Source organism: Nipponia nippon, unplaced genomic scaffold (assembly GCF_047370975.1).
Source record: "Nipponia nippon isolate SJK-2023a ecotype South Korea unplaced genomic scaffold, ASM4737097v1 scaffold_3, whole genome shotgun sequence".
NCBI lineage: Eukaryota > Metazoa > Chordata > Aves > Pelecaniformes > Threskiornithidae > Nipponia > Nipponia nippon.
The window spans coordinates 79,736,490-79,759,065 of record NW_028262347.1 but is presented as its reverse complement, the minus strand read 5'-3'; the positions used below and the strand labels follow the sequence as shown (position 1 = coordinate 79,759,065).

Genomic DNA, 22,576 nt, shown 5'->3' with positions numbered 1-22,576 from the left:
TTGTTTAAAAACCCTGGGTTAATAAATCTGGTCTTGATTTGCAAACAAACAAAATTACTCAAACCCAACGTACCTGCTAGGACAGTTGGTCATGATACCACTGATGCCGTGACATGCTTTCGTCACCAGCAAACCCCAGAGGCTGCAGTACTGGAGGGCTTTGGGGTTGAGTGGCAGGAGCCTAGGCAAAGCCTTAGATGATGGGTTTTCACAGCAGTCGCCTGTATCTACCACAAGTCATCACGGCAGGCTTTAGTACAGCCTAACAGCACTAACAGTCTGAACCAGACAGGCCTTTAACAATTCTTTTAATGGGTCCTAAAATCTAGACTTGCTGTAGCCAAGATTTTTCTGCAGAACCTTTTGGTTCAGCTTGCTTGCTGTTAACAGAATTGTTACAAGTACTGCAGTACCAGCCGGGCAGTCGTGACGTCCAACAGAGCGTCACCAGCTCCCCGCTCCGTTGTGCTGAGCTACAAGAAACAGCCAACGCTGAAGAAGCTGTAGAGGTAACCGAGCTGTGGTGTACGTGGTCTCAGCACAGATGCCTAGGCAAGCAGTTCTGAAAAGGCCTGTGAAGTGGGGTTACTGCCCTTGCAGCCGCTCTGGGGATCATGAAAAATATCATCAAAGTTAAAAGTAGATGTTTCCTGATGTAACGCTGGCGGGGGAGTTAGTGCCCAGGCTCAAATTCGGATGCACAGCACAAAGGACTGTTACCTCTGCCCCTCTTAACCCAGAAAAAGAAGTGCCACGGAGGCTGGGAGGGTTGGCCCGCTAACTTTTAACGGGTGCGGCAAAGATAGAACACAAGCAAGGACGGGGATGTGTCTGTGTTTGCACAACCTGTGCAAAACCAGTATCTCTTCTGTAAGCAGCAGGTGTCTATATATAAAGTTTGTATCAACTCCTTTTCAGCTGCCCTGCTGAGATATAAAAAGGCGAGCTTTTAGGAGTCAGCGTGGTCCTTGGTCAGGTTCTTCCTCTGCTTGTTCTTCCTCTCCTGTTGTTCTTCCCACTCAGCTACCTGCTCGTTAATTGTTTTCCATAATGGTAACTGAAAACGACTCAGCACAGCGTGGTGAAGCAAGTAGAATGGTTTGAGTATTTTAGACAAAAATAAGGGGAAGATAAGGCAGAAAACCAGAAGTTCTCATTTATGGGCAAAATGTATTTTAGTAGTTGAATGAAAAAGCTTATAGTCACGTTCATGGAAGCAAGGAGTTCACATACTGTTACAGGTTTATGAAATTAAGCTGAATAACCCTTTTAAAAGCTTCATCCATACACACAAAGAAGTCATACACTTGCTGCTCAACTGAGCACGTCTTTGAATTTATTGATGTAAAGCAGACAAAATTCTCAATCACATTATATCAAAAGTAATACAAATGTCATTCTTAAATTTGTACAGCAATGGCTCACACAGACTACACACTTCATAGCCAGCCAGCAGATTTCCCAGGCTTTTGTTCCCTAGTAAGATTTGTTATATTCCTTGAGTAAAAAGTTATCCGTCTAAAGTCATTGCTTGAAATGCACTGATTAAAAATAATACTAAAAATCTAGTGTAACTTTAGCACAGAGCGAGCCAATCACAGTCGTGGCTGGCCAGATAAAGCAGTGATGAAGCTGAAGAACAGGGAACTACGACTGTCCGAAGGATTCAAAAGGCTGCAGGGAAGGATGCAATACCCTTATCTGGTTTCACAAATTACCATTGATTTAAAAATAAACTATTTTTTCCTCGAGTGAGGGCTGGGGGAAGAAGGGTGGCAGCAAGGCACTTCCTCATCTTATTCCTCTATGCAGGAACTCCAGGGGCAGGGCAGGGCCAGCTATGAAAGTGCTTTTTTAGGTCAAAAGGGACCTGTATGCAGGAGGGCGCTGCTGTGGGACGTGGGGAAGAGCCTGAGCTGGACAGGAAGGAGGGGCAGGCATGTGTGTGTCCAGGAGAGCTTGCAGATGTGATACCAAAGCCAGAGCTCGGGCAGTTGAAGAGTGTGGCATTTCTATTCGGGAAGAAGAGGAGGACGTATTGGTTCCATTTCAGTTTCAAATATCATCTTTCCCTTCGTTAGGGATTTCTGGATTACTGGTCCAAGACAGTCTGTTAGCTCTGCTATACTGCAGGAATCCAGAGGCACTGGAACTTCACAGAGGTACATGGCTCATATTGTGCCTCTCTGGCAGCACCAAAGCTTGGCACATCACTTGTGCCAGGACAAAGCTTTGTGTCAGTTCCCCTGAGCTCTTTCTATGGCAGAAGCTCCCTTCCAGTCTCCACCTGCTCTGAGATACCTCTATAAAGCGCACGCTTTAATGCTGGTTTTAAACTCTGTTTTGCTAACATGCAGGGACTCGTGCTATTGGTAGTAAGGCCTGACTTTCCAAAAGCTCAGGTAAGCACAAAGACGCCAGTCCCAACTACCCTTCAGAGATGGTACTGTTTTAGCTGAAATCCAGGATTTTTCTTTTTTACTGAAAGACTTAAAAGTGCCAAGGGAGTACTCGTGTTAGAATAGTCGCAGTCAGCTGTTATCCCTCTTGCCTGGTTTCATTCACATAGTAATTTCAGAGAGCTCTGAGGTGCTATACTGAAAGGAAAAAGGTTAACATTTTATGAGAGGGAGTTTAAAAATATGCACCTGGAAAGAGATCCTGAATGCAGACAGATCTGTAACGCCAGAGCCTGTGACTCATGCCTGAATGGACTGGAAGCTCGATACGGAATTCGGTTTCTGCCTGTATTGGCTCTGGCCCCATGCTTTCCTATTAGCTATGTTTAAAAGGTCCATGTGAATTACCTGAGCAGTTTATTGATTATTTAACGTATTAACAAAGCAACAAATTGGGCCAATGAATGACTGAAATCCAGGCACTGTTACTGTACTGTATATAATTGGGGTCAGAGGGAACTTTCAGGAAAATATACCAGAAAAGCAGCATCCTGGGATGCTTCAGAAAGCTGTGCAGTATCAGCAGGTTATCTTCTTTCCTTGTGGAATCATCTAAGATACAACCTCCTGAAGCGCAACAGCTGTATTTTTTGTTTGTTTGTTTAAGGAAATCGTCATCAGATCTCTGACTCATAGGGTACTCTCACCTACTGTGAATCTCTAGCATGGTTTACAGCATAGCACCCCTCCACTCCCGGCACCCAGACTTTGATTGGTAAGCTTATTGCTATTTCAGCTGAAGCACAAGAGAAAAGACTTATGCCATTGAATGCACGGCTGCTGCCTTCCTAATAAGTCGCTCCGTCATGGGTGAATTTGGTCTCATCACATCACGTTCTCTCAGGAGGCACCTGAGAAAGGAGAAGAGGTAGGAGAGAAGCGGGAAGGTCATGAGTACAACATCAGTTTTCCTGTAAGATCACCAGCAGCATCCTTGTAAGAGAAGGAAAACAGTACGTGAAGACCTGCTCTTGAGGTGCAGATTTCCCCTACTGGAATCATGTGGCCTTGGCAGTGAGTTTAGGCAGAACAGTGTTGTTTTCAGCACTGACAAGAGCCCGAAAATGAGCACCCAGAGATCAGAGTGCACAGAAGAATCATTTTAATATTGTATCTAATTTTTACGTTTCAAAGAGACTTCAGGAGGGGAACAGACAAGGCTTCATATTGTCCCAAGGATCCATTCTTTTAAGCGCACAGGCAGACCCAGTCAATACATTTCAACAGAACTCAATATGGGTGAATAAGCAACACCTACAATTTCTACCAAACAAGGCTCTTGTGAATTATACTCCGGCAAGCTCACATATCAGACTCTGCAAATCTTATTTCCCAATAAAGCAGATGTCATCATTAGGACAGATTTGATTTTCAGCAGTTCACAGAAGTTTAGCAGTCCACTAAGGACACTGATCAACAGGCAGGAGGGCACATTTTAAGACAGAACCGTTTGAAAATCAACTGCCCTTGAGCAAATACAGGTCATTCATCCAGACTGCAAGAGCGTACTTTTGGAACTGGAAGCTATTGTACTTTTTGTCCTAGTTAAGTGTTGCTACACTTAACAGAAACGCCTGCATATAATTTTAGCCTTAGTTTATTGGTTTGAGTATACTCACTACTTCTTACTTCTAGTAACAATACTACTTCCACAAATATTTATCAGGAAAAATACTCACCTTGCAAGGTTTTGCTTGGCTTGTGATTTAGAATTTAAAGCAGCATGAATCAATAACTGGCTGAAAACATCTCTCTGAAAAAAGAAGTCAGCAAAAATACAAAGAAGTAACTTACAAAGCGTTGCTGGTTACAATGTCTTGTTTACCAAATTATTAAAACACTGAGGAAGGAAACGTATCGACAAGAAAAATTAAATAGCTAACACTGCTAATAAGTGTTTGTGAAGAGGATTCAGTCACAAGCACGGTTCAGCTGTTACGCCTTCTCAGAATGAAGTGTTGTTAATAATGTGAAGTGCCTGACGGAGGCTACTGAAAGAGGATTAAGTTGCATCAAAAAGTCTTTTATTGATCTTCTTTACCTGAGCATTACTGCCTCCTAGTTGGATTAGTTGATAACGGATTGGGTACAGCAGGTCTACAGCTTTGTCACAATTTCCATTTTCGAACTCTACAAAGGCCTGGCACAGTGGCAATCCCAAACTAGGAGCCAGGGAGAGCTCATGGTCTTCACAAGGTGCTCTGCAGAATGAGAAAGTGGTTAACTCCCATAAGTCAAATTATAAATATGCATATTTCAGTGCCAGTCTGTCACTGCCTGCAGACAGATTTTTTTTTTTTTTACTGTACAAAGTTTGATGTTTCAGGTACTTTATTTAGATAGGATCTTTTGGTGTGGTTATGTTACTTTCATCTTTTGTTACTCATCAGTCAATCAGTTTTCATTCTTCTGAATATATCCGCAAAAGGCACAAGCCCGGCCCCTCCTGCCTTTGCAATAAACTGTTTCGGCTAGAAAAGTGAGAAAACTGCAGTTTGTCTTGTGATGATCTCACCAGAACATCCTACTGCTAGTTCTTTGACTCTCCCCATCTCTGCGAAAAGCGGCAATCAGTCCTTTGCAAACAGCTCCAAATAATAATCTTGCAAAACAGCTTGCCACACAGCCCAGTGCCTTGCTGTCTTTGTAATATAAACTGTATTCCCAACGACAGCTCTCAAAGTCTGCTCTTATTCTAACCATGACAGACTGCTTTTAGGCCCACAAACAGCAATGGGCTCTTAAGTTATTTTTTTTTCTCTTTTCTTTTTTAGTGCTTGTATCCTAGCCCATCTAAGAGTGGAAGAGGCATATAGCGTGACAATATGCCTGCAGAAGAACGTATACATTCTAGCAGGCATCTTTGCCCGTGTTAAAAAGAAAAAAATACAAGTAACCAAGCTGTAGCTCTTCGGTCTATAGGCAATACCTGCACGGGACAATGTGGAATTGTGCTTTTCCGCTGCTACAGAAGCGGCTGACAGTCATCAGGCCTCGGAGGTAGTGCCATTTCAGTGCCAAAAGGTTGGCTGGCAATAAGAGGAGAGGAGGGAGGGCTTTCTATCTCAAGCAATATAAATTATTCCTGAGAATACAGTCCACAGGTCAATGCTATAAATTCCATCCATTGTTTAGAACAGATTTTTCTGTAAATTTTCCAATTAAATCTTTAACACTGAGGAACCTTAGTCCCTGGCTTCTCTTTTGAGTGCTTGCAACAACAGCTGAGAGTCACACTCCCACATTAGTGCCTTAAATTTACCAAACGCAGAGCATACTCTGTGCTCTCCTTCTTGAGTCCGTCTTACGAATTTCCCATTTCTTCCACCAGGTCAATGTTGATTTTTCAGTATGCAGTGTTGCCCTATGTGTTTATCATCCCTTAAACAAAATACGGCATCCTGGAAAGTTAGAAGTGCACAACAGATGTGCATTTTAAGTAAGTAGTTTGAGATAGTTCATGACGAAAATGATGAAACAATTCTTCATTTAAACATTTATTCCAGCTCTCTGAGAAAATGCACAGAGATGGAAAACTGCTCTCCCTCCCCTTTCTCTTGCAACTGATCTGAAGTATTGCTTCATGAAGAACAACATGCCCCCTACATTAACTAATACTTCCATCCATGAAAATAAGCATGTGATACCAACCACCAGAGAGCGCCATGGAATACTTTACAAAAAAAATTATTGTCAACCTTGAATTGCAAAGGCTAGGGAAAAATATTAATAAAAAGCCAAGGATGACTGTTGTTTGTGCCAAAGTTTTGTGACTGCTTTTTTAACACATACAAAACGCACCTTGGGTATCATTTAGCTATTACACATTTGTGATACACAGAAATTAATCCATTAATCCTCTCGTTTATACAATCTCTTCATCTCGCAGTCTGTTTTCTCAAATAGTAAAACTAAAGCTTTATAATACTTCCAACTACAGCTAAAATGTACAGCTGTATTACTACAAAAGGCTGAACACATAGGCAAAAGGAAGCACTGGGTGAAAGGATAAGCAGCATATGTTCATTAAAGCTTCCCTGAAGTGGTGTGCATGTGCAGTTTTATATACTTTATATATACTTATATATATTTCTATACTTATATTTGCCATTTCCTACTTTAATCAAATCAGACATGCTTAGGCTTGATTTGACAGTTATTTGTTTTCATAAGTATTCTTAAAAATTACATTTATTTTTTTATAATTTTTGATTGATGGGTATTATAGTCAGGAACAAATAGTGACAATTTCAGGTTCTCCTTCTTTCTTTTTTAAGGCAAGGGAAGCAACAGATGCTGAAACAGAGGAAAAACAGGGTGTAGGGAAGGGAAAGAAATTGCATTTAAAGCATCTATATATCACCCCCCCTAAAAAAATCAAGGCAATTTACACTTATTTAATACATAAAGGAACACGAAAAAACCATTGTTTAGATGAAATACTTAAATATTCAAATAATTCAGTTTGAAAGCAAAATATTCTCTATTATTACTTTAGCAGTACTTGAAATTCAATTTCCTGCAGAGGTACTTCACAACACATCAAACAGTAGGTATTAGAATATCACTACCAACTAATGCTCCAGTATTAAAGAGCCTTTTAAACCAGAGCAAAAAAGAACCACCACAGATAGCTGACATATATTGTAGAATGTCCTTACTAATATACAGGTGAAATACTTTATTCGCTGTATGTAACATAGCTTAGTGTGAGCCCTTTGGAAGGAAATATACAGCAACTGTTCAGTTCATGTCCATGACCTCGAACGTAAAAGATTTCTGCTTAACAGCATTAAAAACCCCTCTAGACATTAACTCATAAAAATAAATAAATATAGGGATCTCCTAACTGGAGGTTGGCCTACTTAAACCAGACATGTCCCAGTGACATGCTAAAGCAGAGAAGAGCGTGTTGTAGTACTTCAGCAAGCCAGAGACATTATCACCCTGAAGTTCAGAGGACAAAATATTTATTGAATACAACACTTTAATTCACTTGCTTACTTGGCAAGTTCCTGAAGAGTTGTTAAAAGCTCATCAGTAGTTTTGTGGTCTTTGGCTCCAAGTGAGGACATCAAGATGTGTACATCATTGAACAGAAGAACGTGATCTTTGGTGTGCTGCTTTGTAAGCTTGAGAACATTGTTCCACCTGTCCCCAAGCTTTACACCTAAGAGTAAAAAATATTTTTCTCAATAAAAATACCACATGCAAAAGCATGACTTTGCAATATACTTTCAGTCACCCAGCATAAACAACATTCCTACTAAACTCAAGGAAACATTCCCTGATGTGGCAAAATTTATACAGTAATGCTCAGCTGCAGCTTGCCATATTTGGGCAAAGAGTTTATTGACTGTCAGTGATTTATCACCAATATTCTAGATTGCATTATGTGAGGTTCTGGCTTTATTATGAGATTGCTCATGTCTTCTTGGAGATGATGTTTGTAATGAACCGTCTGTAGCAGTCAAATTATACAAAGCGATAATATGGATTTCATACAAACCCAACGCATCATTAGTTTTTTAGCAGAATACTGTGAAAATAACATCCATCGGTCTGTCCGTCCTTCATGAACTCTAGTGTATGAACACTAGCTTAAAAAAGTTAAGGAGAAATGCCACTGAGTTAGGAGAGTACACAAAAGTCAGAGGCTAATATAGACGTACTAGCTAATATAGATGTACTAGCTATTTCAATCGGTATCAAAATAGAAAGTTAAGTATCTAACTTGAAACTTACTTCAAGGAAGCTCTACAGCTTTTTAGAGGATTATGTGCTTCATTGTTCAGCCTCAAATCTCCAGGGACAATAGAAGTGAATTTGTCAGAAAAGAAATATGTGACCTATGCTAGCTTGAGCTGAATGAAATACCATATTGGCATGGGGGAAAAAAAACAAAACAAACCAAACCAAAACAAAACAAACCACACAGCTCTTGGAAAGAGTAAGGGTTATGGACATTGTTTTGAATTTCACATTGAGGCTTTTCTCAAGAGCAGAGTTTTCTTCTGTAACAGAAGATTTCTTCTGTAACACTGACCAGGCTTGCTCTGTAAGTATCTTTAAATACTTCTCCAACGTGCGAGGCAGGGGAAGGGAGGAGGCAACAAGAAAACTGTTCCCCTTACAGTTTTAAAAAAGAATGGCAGGTGGATATCCTACCTTCCAGATGAAGCCTGTACAGCATCGAACAGTTATCTACTACATCCAGCATGCTTCCACTTGACAGACATCGGGGAGCAATCTGTAATCATAGGTATTCATAAGCTGCCCAACTGATGTGCTAGTGGGAACCCAGTCAAATAATCAAACTTATTTTCATGGTACAGAATTAATTTTATCTTTTTATTCATTCAAAAATACCCGTTTTGCAATATCCCTAATTGCATCTTTCCTGAATTTGCAATGACAAACACTTATATTTCTTCGTGTTATGAAGTTAAACTGGGTAAGTATGGAAAGTCACAAAGGTATTTTATTTTTCCCAAAATAGTGCCATAAATATTACTTGACTTTGCCAAGGTTAGTAGATAGGAGTCTGTCCAGCACCTTTCTTAATGCTTGCACTATTTTTATAATCCTTACAAAGATATATGTTATCCTATCTAATTTGATATTGCTTATTTACAAAGATTGTTTTGAAATCCAGACAGTAAAGAACGATAATAAATTAACTAGGAATGAAAAGACATGCTTCTGTTGACTTAGTAGCTAACATGCAAAATCAGTTCTTTGTAAAGGTAACTTGACTTTATACGAAAAGTATTTTACATCCTTTTAAAAAGCTTTTTTTCAGCAGGAGCATTTAGACCTACAGAGCATGAATAAGAAACATGGACAGAATAGAAAACAGTACCAACAGTGCCATTGTAGCTCTTTCAAGCACAAGTGTAAGAAACATTTGAACTATATAACACACAATTTTTTGGGGGCATTTTACCAGTTGAGAAACCGTTTCCCTAAAAAACTGTAAATATATGTACATATGTGGCACGCTGATAGGTTTCAGTCTCATACAGAAGGAAGAAAGCACGTATCATGGTCTTAAGCGTGTTCTCAGTAAAGAAAAAAAGGCCCCTACTCACATGATTGTCATAAATTGTCAAAGCAGCCTCATATTCACCCTGTAAAAGCAAGCAAGGACTGCATGATTAACATTCAGATACAGTAACCAAAAGTGACTGGTAGTAACCAAAGACATACATACAATTAATAGATACCGTAATATTACTTCACAACTGCCTCAGGACTTGATCAAAACAAACTGAGACAAAGTAACCTTAAAAGAAAGAATGAAGCCTAAGATAAACCAGGATTTACTAGGCAAAATAATCAGTATGTTTAGGTTTCATTTAATAATAGGTACCAATACTGGTGTAAATTACACATGAGGAAGAAAGACAAGGTATTACCTCTCATTCTAACATTCCTTTCAGGGATCTTTGCAAAAATTAGTGCATCCTATGGTGTATGCAAAGAGGCAGGAAGAAAAATAATTTTAAGCAGGCTACAAAAAAGTTGTATAGATAGAAGGTGGCAAAATAAACAAGCTATTAGACTAGTATCGAGAATTATGCTCCTTCTATGTTAATAATACCAAACTCAAGCAAGCTGCTCTGTTTTCAAGTACACCGCCTTCTCAATGTTACATTTGTCTCCCTGCTGAACTGAACCCCACAAGTACTAAGCATTATTAAATCCAAGGAAATTCTGCATTGCAGCCTGACATTACCGTTGGGTAAAATTGCAACCATTTTTAAAGTGTTTCAATAATAAGAATTAGTAGCATTAATAACATTGGTGACCAAATTTAGAGCTCACTGCCTCTTTCTTATAGTCAGCAAATTTTTGGGCCAGCAAATTAGTATTGAATTTGAAGAGAATTTTGTCTAATTTTTGGCTGAAAATTAGAGATCCAAGTTCATCTTTCTATCAAATAATTGTGCCAAGTGTAATTAGTGAGACTGATCTTCAAACGTGCAATAATCTCACAGCAATTTTTCAACATTCTAACAAAGATCCTGGAACTTTGACTAACGTAGTTAAAACTTCTCAAAATAATTGTAATAAAGGACTAACTTATAAAAATGGCATTGTGCTATTTTATAAAAACATCCCTTTAAATAGCTGGAAAAAAAAACCTACAAATGTTAAGTCTGCCTTTGAAATAGCGTTAGATGAATGACCTATCTGGACCATAAAACACCTCTATGAAAATATCTCATACCTTTTCAATAAAGTACAAAGCCCAGTGCCAGTAATTATGGCAAGCAAGCATATTACTGTTCTGGAAAAAAAAAAAAAGAAAGAGGAGAAAGTATTATTTACAAAATAACTTCCCATTTAAACATATCTAGTCAGATTTCTGTTGCCTTCTTCGGCAGAACTGAGTACTTCATCAGACGAAAGAGACAAGAACTTTAAATCAGCTGGCCCCAATACCTTCTGATTTGATACACTTGCTCCTTGCAGCTATTCAGGGAGACACCTCAAAAACAAGGTTTCCCCCACGTCATTTTCCAGAGAAGAATTTCAGTCGGATGCCTCAGAATTCACCCTTCTGCAACTCTTTTTTTTTTTTTCTTAGGAAAAAAACCCACATCTATAACAAGAGTAAGATTTGTCTCATCTAAAATTTAGGCGCCTTGTCTAAAGTAACCTGGATAGATAGTGGAGAGAGATACCCACCTTATGAGGGCCATTCATCCCACCCGCCTAGACATCCAGCTCAGACAGAGAGGAATCACTTCTTAAACGTATGTTTTACTATGGACTACAGAAGCTGCACTAGATACCAAACACATCGGCAGTTCATCAGATGAGATGAATATTTGCTGGACTGTACCAACTTTGCACTGTCCTTTTCAGCTGGCACCAGAACTTCAAATACTCTTCCCTAGCCTGCACTTTGAGACAATGTCATTACAGTTCACTCTTGCGAGTGCATTGAGAATAGACAAACAGGAATATAATTCCATAATCCTTTGGTGAAAATTAAAATACCAGAAAGCTTCATCCCTCTCTTCCCATTCTCTCCCAGTGCTGTAGTTAAACTTAATGTTCTCACAAGTGGAAAAAGTATCTCCATTTTCATGGTGACAACTGTAACACCCACTTTCAGGAAGCACAAAGGTTCCCCGTGAATGTCAGAACTTTACGGTGCTAAGATAAACATTCTAGTAATCTTTACTTGTTTAATATTAAATCACAAACCAAACCTGAGCAACTGAAGTAGTGAAGTGCTTGGCATAAACCTGGTAATACCAAGTTTACTACCATACTACCATTCCAAATATCATACAAACAAGAACATGGGATTACCTCACTGAATAAAAACAAACACCTTTTCTGACGCTGATTTTGAGTTCTGAATGAGATGTCACCTGTTATAAATCTTAACTATACTGGGTCAGGCACAAAGGTATATCAGACAATTCTACTTACTGATCTTGCACTTTATTACTTTATTTTAGTTGGATAAAGGGTATAAATGACAAAGGCATGCAACTATTTTAAGAAAGAGTTCAAAAATTGACCCAAAAGTCTGTGATCGGGGGTTTTTAAGGCATCACCCAGACTGTCAGCCCCCTGCATCACTCTTTCATTAAAACGAATAGATCAAAGGACAAAATGCTTTCTGAGAAATGATAGATATGAACCTGAAACAAGGGTTTTCTGCCTGCACTTCCAAGCTTAGTATCTGAATGCTTAACTTAAAAAAAAACAAGGGTGAAATAAACAGTCCTTCTAGCCTCGTTATCCATCCCTGCTCTTTGGGTGAGGTGGAATGGTCAGCTCGGACGACTCTAAAATAGACTCTTGTGGGTTCTAACAAATTCAAACTTCACAGCCTTCTGCTCTGAATATGACACACTTAATCATTGGGAAAACACATGCTGTCCAACACAAATAAAAATTAAGCTTCACTTAACAGCAAAGGACCATATGACTAATTAAGCTGTTCAGTACACTAGAAAAGAGACAAAAGCACCATTTCGCTTTTCTTTACAGCTGACCTTTAAAAATCCTTCCCTATCCAGAAGCAAACAAATATTGCACGAGTCTTCTGAAACATTTGATTTGACTGTGTCATTTCACACAGCATCTTAGGTTCCCGTGAAGATGTTTAGCCAGGTTCCTCAACTGACTCTCAGTGCTCACCTCAGTCTAAGCAAAAAGCTTCTGGAAATATCACTGGTCACTTTACTTTTATAAACCACGCAACAAATCACATATCAATAAATCACAATTTTCACATCCTGTCCACAATGGCCGTGTCTTTATGAGACGTAAAATACCTAGTCAGCTTCACCAGGAAAAAGAAACTACGTGGGTGGGTGGGTGTGTGTGTGAGAGAGAGAGGGGGGTGGGGTGGGGGTGGGGTGTACACATGCACGTACAAACCACACACTTGTTGAAAAGCATTATTTATTACAATATTCTTGGCTAAAGTAAGGCAGTATGAGAGGACGGACTGTGTGAATCCCGGTGTACCGACATGTTTGGCATTTATGTAATCTCAGCCATCGTAGTAACAATGGCTTAAAGTGGTCTACAGTATGCGTCCCTCATAATATGCCATTTTTTTTCGGCCTCTTGCTTCAAAAGCAGCATGGATAGTAACAGTACCTCAAGCCACAGTTTTTTCTAATATGTAAGATTTTCATTGCTCGTAACATGTCTGTAGATAGGAAGGAATTGCGTGCAGAGGAATCAAGAACTTGGCTGGAGGAGATAAAGAAGACCTAGAAGGAGCTTTTTCAGAGATGCTACAAGAGTGTTTACCTTCCAGTTGGCTTCCGTTTCCTTCATGAATTCTAACCCTTTCTTCACCTCTGCTTTCATTTCATTTATGTGAGCTATAGTATGAACAGACCATGCATCTGTCTGATTTATAGCCAAAGCCTATGAGTGAAAAAAGGGAAAACATGATGAAGCTTGCAAACAACAATATTTATCGCTGCTGATATAGAAACAAGAGACTACTTTTTACTTGCTGCGTGTTAAGTACATCTTTGTACCGTTCCAACTAACCACGGCCAGGAAGTGATTTGGACAGACGACATGCATCAATATCAACCATGAAAGAACTGCATGTATAGACGTGATATATTCCATGACATACTGCCTTGCAGGTAATTGTTTCTTCTTCAAGAATATGGCCAGCTCTGAGTATTGAGCAAATTCCTCTTTCTTGCTCCAACAACTCCCACTAGGTTTTAGGCATTTTGCGAGGTCAGTCATTAACCTCGTAATGTTAAATGTTAATGTTCGGTCTTTGTTGTCACTTTCAGCAATCTGATGTAACAGAAGTTTAGCAAAAACACCCATTAAAAATTAATTGGATCTGAGACTCCTAGAGGACAGGGATAATCCTGAGGACTGGAGAAAGCCAAGTATAATTACTATCTTCATAAAAAGGAAACAGGCCGGCTAATATTGTTCCCCAGGAACATTGTAGAGTTAGTTGTTCAATGATCAAGGAACTAGCATCTGGGGAAAAAAGGGAGAGAGAACCCAAACAGGATGGATTGTCAAGAGCAGATTACACCAAACCAATCCAACATTCTTTAATAGGAGTAAACAGCCAATTGTACATGGGGGAAACAGCAGATGGGATAATATATGGATTTTATACAGGTGTTCTGACACCATCTGACAAGGCATACTCACAAGCAAGGGAAGGAAATACAGTCAAGGGGAAACTGCCATGGTACGGCATAGATGTGGGAATCTTTCTAAGGAATAGTTACCGGTAGTCTCTTATGAAACTCTGTGAGCGTTTCCATGTTGAGCTTTATCTCTTTGCTACTTCTACTAACAACAGAGAAGATGGAGAGAGTCACTTCATGGTATTTGCGCAAACCACCACCCAGAGATAGGGACCAGGTTTAAGAATTCTAAAACCTTGTAGCACCAATAACAGGCAGCTTACCTCACGGGCAAGCTCCTCAGCACGATCGAAAATGTTTGTTTCCATGAGTCCAAAAGAGTAGTAGCCCTTCACGTAGCTAAGCAAAAGGGCAAAAACAGTGCATCATGCCTTTAGAACTAGATTTGAGCTACGACTGAAAAACCTATTAGAAATAGCATTTAACTCAAAACAGTCCTTACAATGCAAGTTACAATGAGGGTTCAAGCTTGCAGAATACAGAAAAACTAACTAGTTCTCATACGAAATGAGAGGCCCAGAGATACCAGCATGGGAAACAGTAACAAGATGCACATCACCAGTGTTTGGAGAACACTGCAACATTTACATCTTTAGATAAGCTAAAATTAAGAGCTGCACAGAATAATCCACTGATCTCCATAACAGTTGCAAGATGCGGAATTAGAAGGCTACAAGCAAGACAGTGCTGTCACCAGTTATCTCAACATCTCAAAAGCAACACGACTGTAGCCTTCTGCAGTTGTTCCAGTGCCTGCAAAACTATAGGCGAGCACTTTCATGTGAAGTGGCCTTTTAAAACCGGTTGTAAAGCATCCCCATTAAGCCATAAAGGCCCAACGTAAAGGAAAATTAGGGATGTTATATGCTCTTCTGCACATACCTGATGCAGTCATTTTAAGAAATACTTAACAAGCAATAGGACAAGAGGAAATGGATTCAAGTTGCGCCAGGGGAGGTTTAGATTGGATAGTACAAAAAATTTCTTCACCACAAGGGTTGTCAAACACTGGAACAGGCTGCCCAGGGAAGTGGTTGAGTCCCCACCCCTGGAGGTATTTAAAAGACATGCAGATGTGCTGCTTAGGGGCATGGTTTAGTGGTGGACTTGGCAGTGTTAAGTTAACGGTTGGACTCAATGATCTTAAAGGTCTTTTCCAACCTAAACGATTCAATGATTCTATGATCAACTGCTATTCTATTTGTAGATTCATAGATTGCAAAATACCACAGGATATGTTTCTGCTTCTCAAAATCTCTGTTGGGGTTTTGGTTTTAAACTCCTGAGGCCAAGGAACTACTAAAACGCGTTGGATATGTTGCAATGGATTTATTTCATGGATCGAGATGAATGAAAGTTGTTTTTTTTGTTTTGTTTGGTTTTTGTGGTTTTTTTTTGCCAATGTATCCATTCACGTGTAACTCTACATGCCTGTAAGTTTGAAGACAAGGGGTACTTGCCAGGTTTTGATATTTCAAGAAATGCTTGGCATCTGGGTATTTCCTGTTGCTTTACAATTAAGCGGACAACAACCTGCACTTCTGTAGCATTGTGTCTAGAAAACTTTATAACAATGCAGTCAAACTTGCTAAGTCATCTTACTCCCCCAACAAATGAAACCAGCATATTGTAGTTAAAAAGAACTAAGGGGTTTAGATTTTTCTGAGTTGAGGTAACACAGCTGGAAAAATGAGACTCCTGACACCACCCTCTGTGCCATGAGATTGTGGGGTACCTCAGTTAGCTTCATTACTATGTTAGCATTCAGTCTGTATTCTCTGCACTGTTTGTGGAAGGAAAAAAAGGAGAAAAGATTGTGCTGGATATGGAGGTACAGTGCATGGGTCTATAGCAACATTCATAAAATATTCAGAAAGTTACAGTTGCCTGTGGATCGCCTATTCATCTATCTCTAAATGTATGTCTTGACTTATAATTTAATGTTAATTTTTATATAAAGTTAAAAGCTTTAAAATAATTTAACAGGTCTTAAAAAAACCCTAAAAATTATCCTAAGTTAGTTTTTATTAACTATTCACTTGTCAATAGATTCAGATTATCCTGAATTAACTTTTGGAAACCAAAACTTTCAGGACTGAACTAAAGACATTTTTTTTATATTCTGCCTTCCTGTCAGTCTTTGCTGCACCAGCTGTTATGGTATATCCCAAAGTTTTATTCCAGAACCACACTTTGGTATTCCAAGTTACAACTCCTTTCTTCCTTCCACTGATGTGCTCTATCACCCACAATGTGAGCCCCTAGTGAAAAACTGGACCCATAACAGCCCAAAGGAGTTTTGCTACTGCCCTCAGTGAGGACATGATTTTATCCTGTTTGTTACATGCCATGTGCCATATTTGACAGCAAAATTTACTAATTGAGCCACAGCTCACTTAAGAAGAAGCCCTCAACAACAGTGTCAATGGGGATACAGGAGATGTTCTAGCTGTGATCAGGTTTGATTCACTTCTAAGCCCTTGACTTCGTCTACATGTTTGTTTCCAACAGATCCTGCTATTTAGACGTGTCTGAACTTAAGAAACACAAAGTACATACATAAAGAGCAATTTTCAAAATGAAGCATGACTCACCTGCTCAGTGGAATATCTGATGTCCAGAAAGGATAAACCCGGGCAACAGAATCTCGCATCTGTATCTGATATCCGAGGTAGAAATAAGTGTCCTGGGAAAATCTGAGGGCTAGCAGGTCAGTTGGGTGGCTCTGCAGAATCTGTTCCCATAGATCACAAGCTTTTGGAAGCTGGCTAGAAATAAAAAATTATTTTGATTGCTGAGAGAATGCACACATACCTGCCTCTACTGTCAGTTCTAAACTCATGCTATTCTGAAAAACAGAAAACTCAACATCAAATGACTTTTTTCTTTCCTTGAAGGAATTTCTTAGTCTTTTTTAAAGTAATAATTATCTTCACAGAGCACCTTCTGGGAAATCTTTTGAAAGAAATGACCTTGGGTTACAACAAGTCACTGTAACACACAAGGAAAATGAATAAAGCTTAAACCATAAATCTAAAGATTTTCCTACAGGGCTGAACAGTTTTTACAGAGACCTACCATAATTAATCTAACTTCACATGCGCAAAGACACCTTCCCTCTCCTCTAGTGGGAATCAAACCCATAGTAACAGGGCTTCAGTAGCTTCCTCTTTACCTTTGCTAAGAAGTATGTGAGGTAAATTCATGCTCACCTGTTTGACAAACAAATAATGAAAGCGAATCATTAGCCCATACTTTCTGCAGCACACATGAATTCATCATGTTGAATGGAACAGCGAGCCTCTATAGCACTTCTGACACTCTGCTATCTCCCTGTTTTACAGAGGAAATAATATTTGACGCAGGGAGACAACAGAGAGAAGAAAAGTCTGTTTGTAGCTTTGCTTCTGTGGATCCAAGTCTGTGTTATATCATATTGGACCTTACTGTAGTTAGATATTTAGTTTCCTAGTTCTAAACCATATATTCCACTGATGGATCTATGACAGGTTTAACACATGGAGTGCTTAATCATATGAAGCAGTGGCAACTGAGCACTTCCCCTCCTACAGTGCTGCTCACTAACTAGTCATGGTGGCTAAAACTCTTCACAGTCCTTTAAATGGGCTGACAGTGGACTTACCCATTGGCAAACATGTCCAGTGCTGAGACATGAAGCTTCTCCCGCTCAGTCAGTGGCTGTGATTTTGAAAGCGTCATCATCGTTCTCATCGCACTGTCCAGCTCTTTGTTGAGCCGCACTGAACTTCCAGTGCCAATCAGCTCCAAACCATTAGCAATGACATGTCCCATTGCTACAGAAAACAGCACATCACAACTTGAGCTGTACAGCATTGAAGGTAATTCGCCTCTACATAAACACGAGGTGGGTTGTTTGCTTGTTTGTTTGTTTGTTTGCAACAAGACTTGTACTCACAGGAGTCCAGGAAGTCTTGTAAGCCTAGTTTTTACAGGCTTTTCATGATACCCATTTAAAAAGACTTGAAATGAAAAGAAAAAACCCACACAAAACCATCCCAGCCTGCTCTAGACTCTGAAGAAGCTTTACAGAATTCTATAACCCAACACTTCCCACTTGCCTAAACAAAGTAAGTCAAACACCAAGACACAAGGTATTATCCAGCACTTTCCATGCTAAGAATTAAAGGTTATACTTACTAAAATTTGGATCTGCTGCTTTTAACTTTGAGAGACACTCCTCAATACCTCCAAGGCTCTCATTATTGGCCCAGGTTGCGTACTGTAAGAGAGACAGAGAGAGGGTCGAGGAATCCCCAATAATATTGGGCTTCTTTTCGTTCTCCCACACATGCAAAATCCAAAAGTAAGCAAGACAAATGAATAAAAGACGAACTCTGGATTCAGATAGGATTAGCATGGTAGGAAAACAGAAAAACTGTTTGGCCACCAGCAGAGCTAATAACCATGGATTTCTATGTGGTTTATGTCGACTGGTTGATTCTCCTGTCAAGTAGGACGAGCACACTGGCTGACGTTTTCCCCACAGCTGCAGCATCCGGCATAGCCCTCTGCTACAAGGGTTTTCTGCTGCCTGCTAACGGCTGAACTCCTGTAGCAGCCTGATTGTGAGGCTCTCCCAGCTGCTAAGAAATTTAAACATCAACTACAGCAAAGACTGTTCCATGCATGAGTCCCTTCAAACCACATTTTATTACACTTTCTGGTCATACCTGGGTCAGCGCAGCATCAAATAGTTTACAGGCTTCATTGCTAGTAGTGGACAGGACAAGTCCAGCATCCCGCCAGGCCTGCACAACAAACAAACACAAACCCGCTCATTTTACACACTCGTTTTCCAGACTAAGCCAACAGATTTTCAAATTGACGGTATTCTGATATTTTTGTCAACTATGCTCTTTTTTAAAAAAGAGAACAGCTGGAAGGACAATGTGAGCAGATAGACAAACCTTTTGTGTTTGTTCTAGTTACACCTGAAGTTTCAGTAAGCTGGGGTTAACAGTGGGAATAACGAAGCAACAAATTATGAAGTGTAATAGAAGATCTTGATGAACTACACATCTCATTATGAGAGACCCATTCTTAATTCATTATAACTCAACTTTTGGCTGGTCCCTCTGCTGCAGACACACCTCGTGTGAAGTAGAGACATAGTAAAATAAAATCCTGCTTTTTTATAACTGAAATCAATACCTTAAGTAACTTGTAGGTCAAACAGCCCGACAGAGCAAATCCACCAAGTTACTGGAGCTCAGCCAACAAAGAATTTGGACCACTGACTTGTACACGAGCCTTACGAAAGGGAAGAACACAGGCATTTGATACAGCTAAAATGCAAAACAGAATCAGGCTGCCATAGTTTCTTAACAAGCTATGTAACACTGACTGAGGTGCTACATCTCCTGGCTAGCTGCTGGAGAATGAAAAGAATTTATTAGACAGATGTGCAGTTTACTCAATGGCGGAATTAAGCTGCAGCAACTATAGCATCCTGGTTCATGGTTGTCTCCATGACTGCTCTCTTAAGTAATTCAAGCAACAAAATGAAAAATCCAACGCGTATTTCAAAATGCCTAACTTATTCATGTGGGTGCCTCCAGCAAACAGGCATGTAATCTCTAGTTGCTTGCAGGCCTTTTCCCCCACGCAGGATGGCCACGAAACCACAAAGCCTGTCATCTCACAAGTTGAGGTGCCTCCCATGGCAACTTATTCATATATTTTTCATAACATTTGGATTTATTTCTACTAATCACTCTCCATTCAGCATTTCTATACTGCACCCATCACTGCCTCTAAGACCATAGGCTTCTCAAGCACAGACTTACATTCAGCACACCATATATATTCTTGCTTAAGCATACACACATTTGAGGAGCTGCCCCAATCACCTCAGCATCACTTTTATTCCAGTACACAGAACATTCAGGATAGACATAAAAAAAAGACCCGAGGCAAGCCAATTCAGATTCCTCCTAATGGGGGATTAGTCCTTGCAGATGCTGCAAGAATTCAGTTTGTCGCATTTTACACTTTCGGGTATTTCCTGGTTTTAATGACCCAACTGTCAAAAATTTTAAGTAACCAGGCAAAGACATCTTTGCTAATAGTATCCTAAAGCTTTGCCACTGTGATTGGATTAAAGGCTCACATTCCAGCAGCTCAAGCACTTGCATATTCAATTACAAGCCTGAAAGACTAGACTGGAATGTAAAATTACAATTTTTCTTTACAATCCATGCTGTATCCAGAAACGGCGTAAAGAGAAACGTCAAGAGGGTAGCAAAGTTAGGCCTGCTACTTACAGGCTACCTTTCAAGGTGCCCGGCAAAATAGGCCACAAACCACTTTCCTCACCATTTGTCAAAAAAGCTCTGTTTAAAGCAGCTCTATGCCACTGCCTGTTTTGCACAACAGCTCAAGGTACTTGCCAAGTAGAAAGCTTCATCCCATTTTGAGGAGAGCTGTTAATACTAAGATTCACTGGAATGAAAACGTGAAAGCATAAGAAAAAAACGCAGAACTAAGGTTAGTAAAAAAAGGCCTGCATCCATCACTAAGGACACTGATGAGCTAGCTGAGGTACATGCTGTTTCCATCCACTCCAGAAAGCCTCTGCTCTGCTAAGGCTACAGCCTAGGTAACTCACCCCTCACTGGAAGACTCCCATTCTGGCAACAGGAGGATGGCAGCAAGGCTGCATCACGTCATGTATGCCACTACTCCTCCTGTTAGCGTGACAGGACTGCAGGGAAGAACCAGCCCATAACAGCTGCCAACTCTTAAAAGACATAAAAGATCTGCCCTAAACCTAATCTGTTGCTGCCAACCAAGAACCAAACTGCTACGGGGAGCACAGAAGAGCCAGCACCCCCCATCCTCTGCGACGCACACGACACTCTGGTCCTGCCCAGACTACTTGGGACACTCATGTCTTGGGGCTTGTCTGTACTCAGGTATCAGACTGTAACTGAAGAAATCCATGAGAGAGGGAGTGCCAGTAGGTAAAAATCAGCCTGGAGAGTTTGTAAAACAATTATCACCTCCCATTTCCATAGAGGCTGCCTTTGAGTTCCGTTACACTAATTTCCCACAACCTTCCCCTCTAACTCCAGAAGAGACTCTTCTCTGTGGTGCTTCTTCAAGGAGAGTGCCACGGCTTTGGCTCTTCTTACTGCTTCTTGGCGAGACCAAAGCGTTGCCCTTTCTCCTGAGTTTAGTCACATGATCTGGCGATTGTTTACTTGTATTTTTGTTCCTGCTAGAATCCCAGCTGGCTCTGAGGAATCTCTGCTCTTTGCGGGTTGCTGTCAGCACACCCTCTATTACTCGAGTGGCAGCTCTCCAGAGCTCTGGAGCTCATGAACCTATGACACTCAGAAGATCTTCAAAACTTTTTTTACCTCCCCCTGCCTAATTAACGAAGAAACAACAAGAGGAGTGACAGAACAAACTCCATCGGGAAGAAAGCACGCAAATGACTAATCAGTAACTAACTCCTGCAGGCAGGTTTTGAACCCTTGGACTTGAAGCTGGTTTAGAGTTAAAAGGCGGCCTGACCCGCTTTTGAGGCCCACAGAAAGGGCAGGCGAGTGCCCGTGGGGCCAGTCTGCACCACCACCAAGACCCAGAGATATTCAGACACGAATTTGCTTCCCCCGCGGGAGGGAAGGGTGCAGCGACGCGTCCCCGTTTTCAGATCCCAACCCACCCTGAGCGTAACGTTACTGGGGGCGAAGGGAGACGAGCTCCAAGAGAGGCCTCACCACACCGGGTCTGGCTCTCCGCGCCCTCGCGTCAGCCGCAGCCGGCCCAGCTCAGCTCCCCTCCCGCCACACACCCAGGCCCTGCCAGTAGCCCCCAGCCCGGCTCTCGGGCGGGCCCGGGGCCTCCCCAAGGCCACACGGGAGAACACCGCCGGCCCGAAGGGCGCACACCCGCCGCCCCTCTGCGCCCGGCAGGAGCAGGGGCCACGGGCAGAGCGGCCGGTGGCTGCGGCGGGACCAGGCCGGGCGGGCAGGCGAGGCGCCTCGCCGTCCCGCTCCGCCTCAGACCTGCCCTCACCTTGCAGTCCCTCAGCGGCGCCATGACCCCGACAGCCGCTACGCTGCCGTCGTCCGGCGGCCCCAGGCCTCCCGTCCCGTCCCCGCAGGAGGAGGAGCCGGAGCCGGGGCCGGGCCAGCAGCGGGCGGGGCCGGCGGCGGCGGCGGCTGCGGCTGCGGAGAGGGGTTGGGCGGCGCTCGGCCCGTTGGCGGCCGCTCCCTCCCGAGCACCCGCGTCACTGAGAGGGGCGGCGGTGCTGCCGGCGGATGTGTCTCGTGTAGATTATTGGCCCTGAATTACTTGTTTCTTGTGGCATCGGGTATAGGCGCACACGGTGTGCTGTTTCTAAAGTTAAACACCTTTCTTAGCCGCTGTGCCGGGGAGGAGGGTGGGGAG

The 22,576-nt window shown here is 41.4% G+C and overlaps 1 protein-coding gene across 2 annotated transcripts; it reads right to left on the bottom strand.

Moving 5' to 3' along the window:
- Positions 1–1,314: 1,314 nt before the first annotated feature.
- TTC38 (tetratricopeptide repeat domain 38) lies at positions 1,315–22,339 on the bottom strand. Of its 2 annotated transcripts, none has more exons than XM_087768128.1 (14): positions 22,202–22,339; positions 18,850–18,927; positions 18,317–18,398; positions 17,781–17,952; positions 16,732–16,905; positions 14,401–14,476; positions 13,251–13,370; positions 10,693–10,752; positions 9,551–9,589; positions 8,628–8,709; positions 7,464–7,629; positions 4,501–4,660; positions 4,139–4,212; positions 1,315–3,310 (listed from the first exon to the last, which is right to left on the bottom strand). In XM_087768128.1, exons 1-14 carry the CDS (start codon positions 22,223–22,225, stop codon positions 3,217–3,219), a joined length of 1,401 nt encoding a protein of 466 aa, XP_087624254.1. In that variant the 5' UTR covers positions 22,226–22,339; the 3' UTR covers positions 1,315–3,216. The 2 variants fall into 2 exon arrangements, with proteins under 2 accessions (XP_087624254.1, XP_087624255.1); XM_087768129.1 differs by having other exon boundaries at positions 3,285–3,392.
- Positions 22,340–22,576: the final 237 nt, after the last annotated feature.

Coding starts and splice junctions, on each gene's coding strand:
- TTC38 (XM_087768128.1), bottom strand. CDS start 22,225: ATGGCGCCGCTGAGGGACTGCAAG. Junction 16,906..17,780: donor CTGGACATGTTTGCCAATGG/GTAAGTCCACTG, acceptor TTTTATTTCTAG/CCAGCTTCCAAAAGCTTGTG. Junction 4,661..7,463: donor ACTCTTCAGGAACTTGCCAA/GTAAGCAAGTGA, acceptor CTCATTCTGCAG/AGCACCTTGTGAAGACCATG.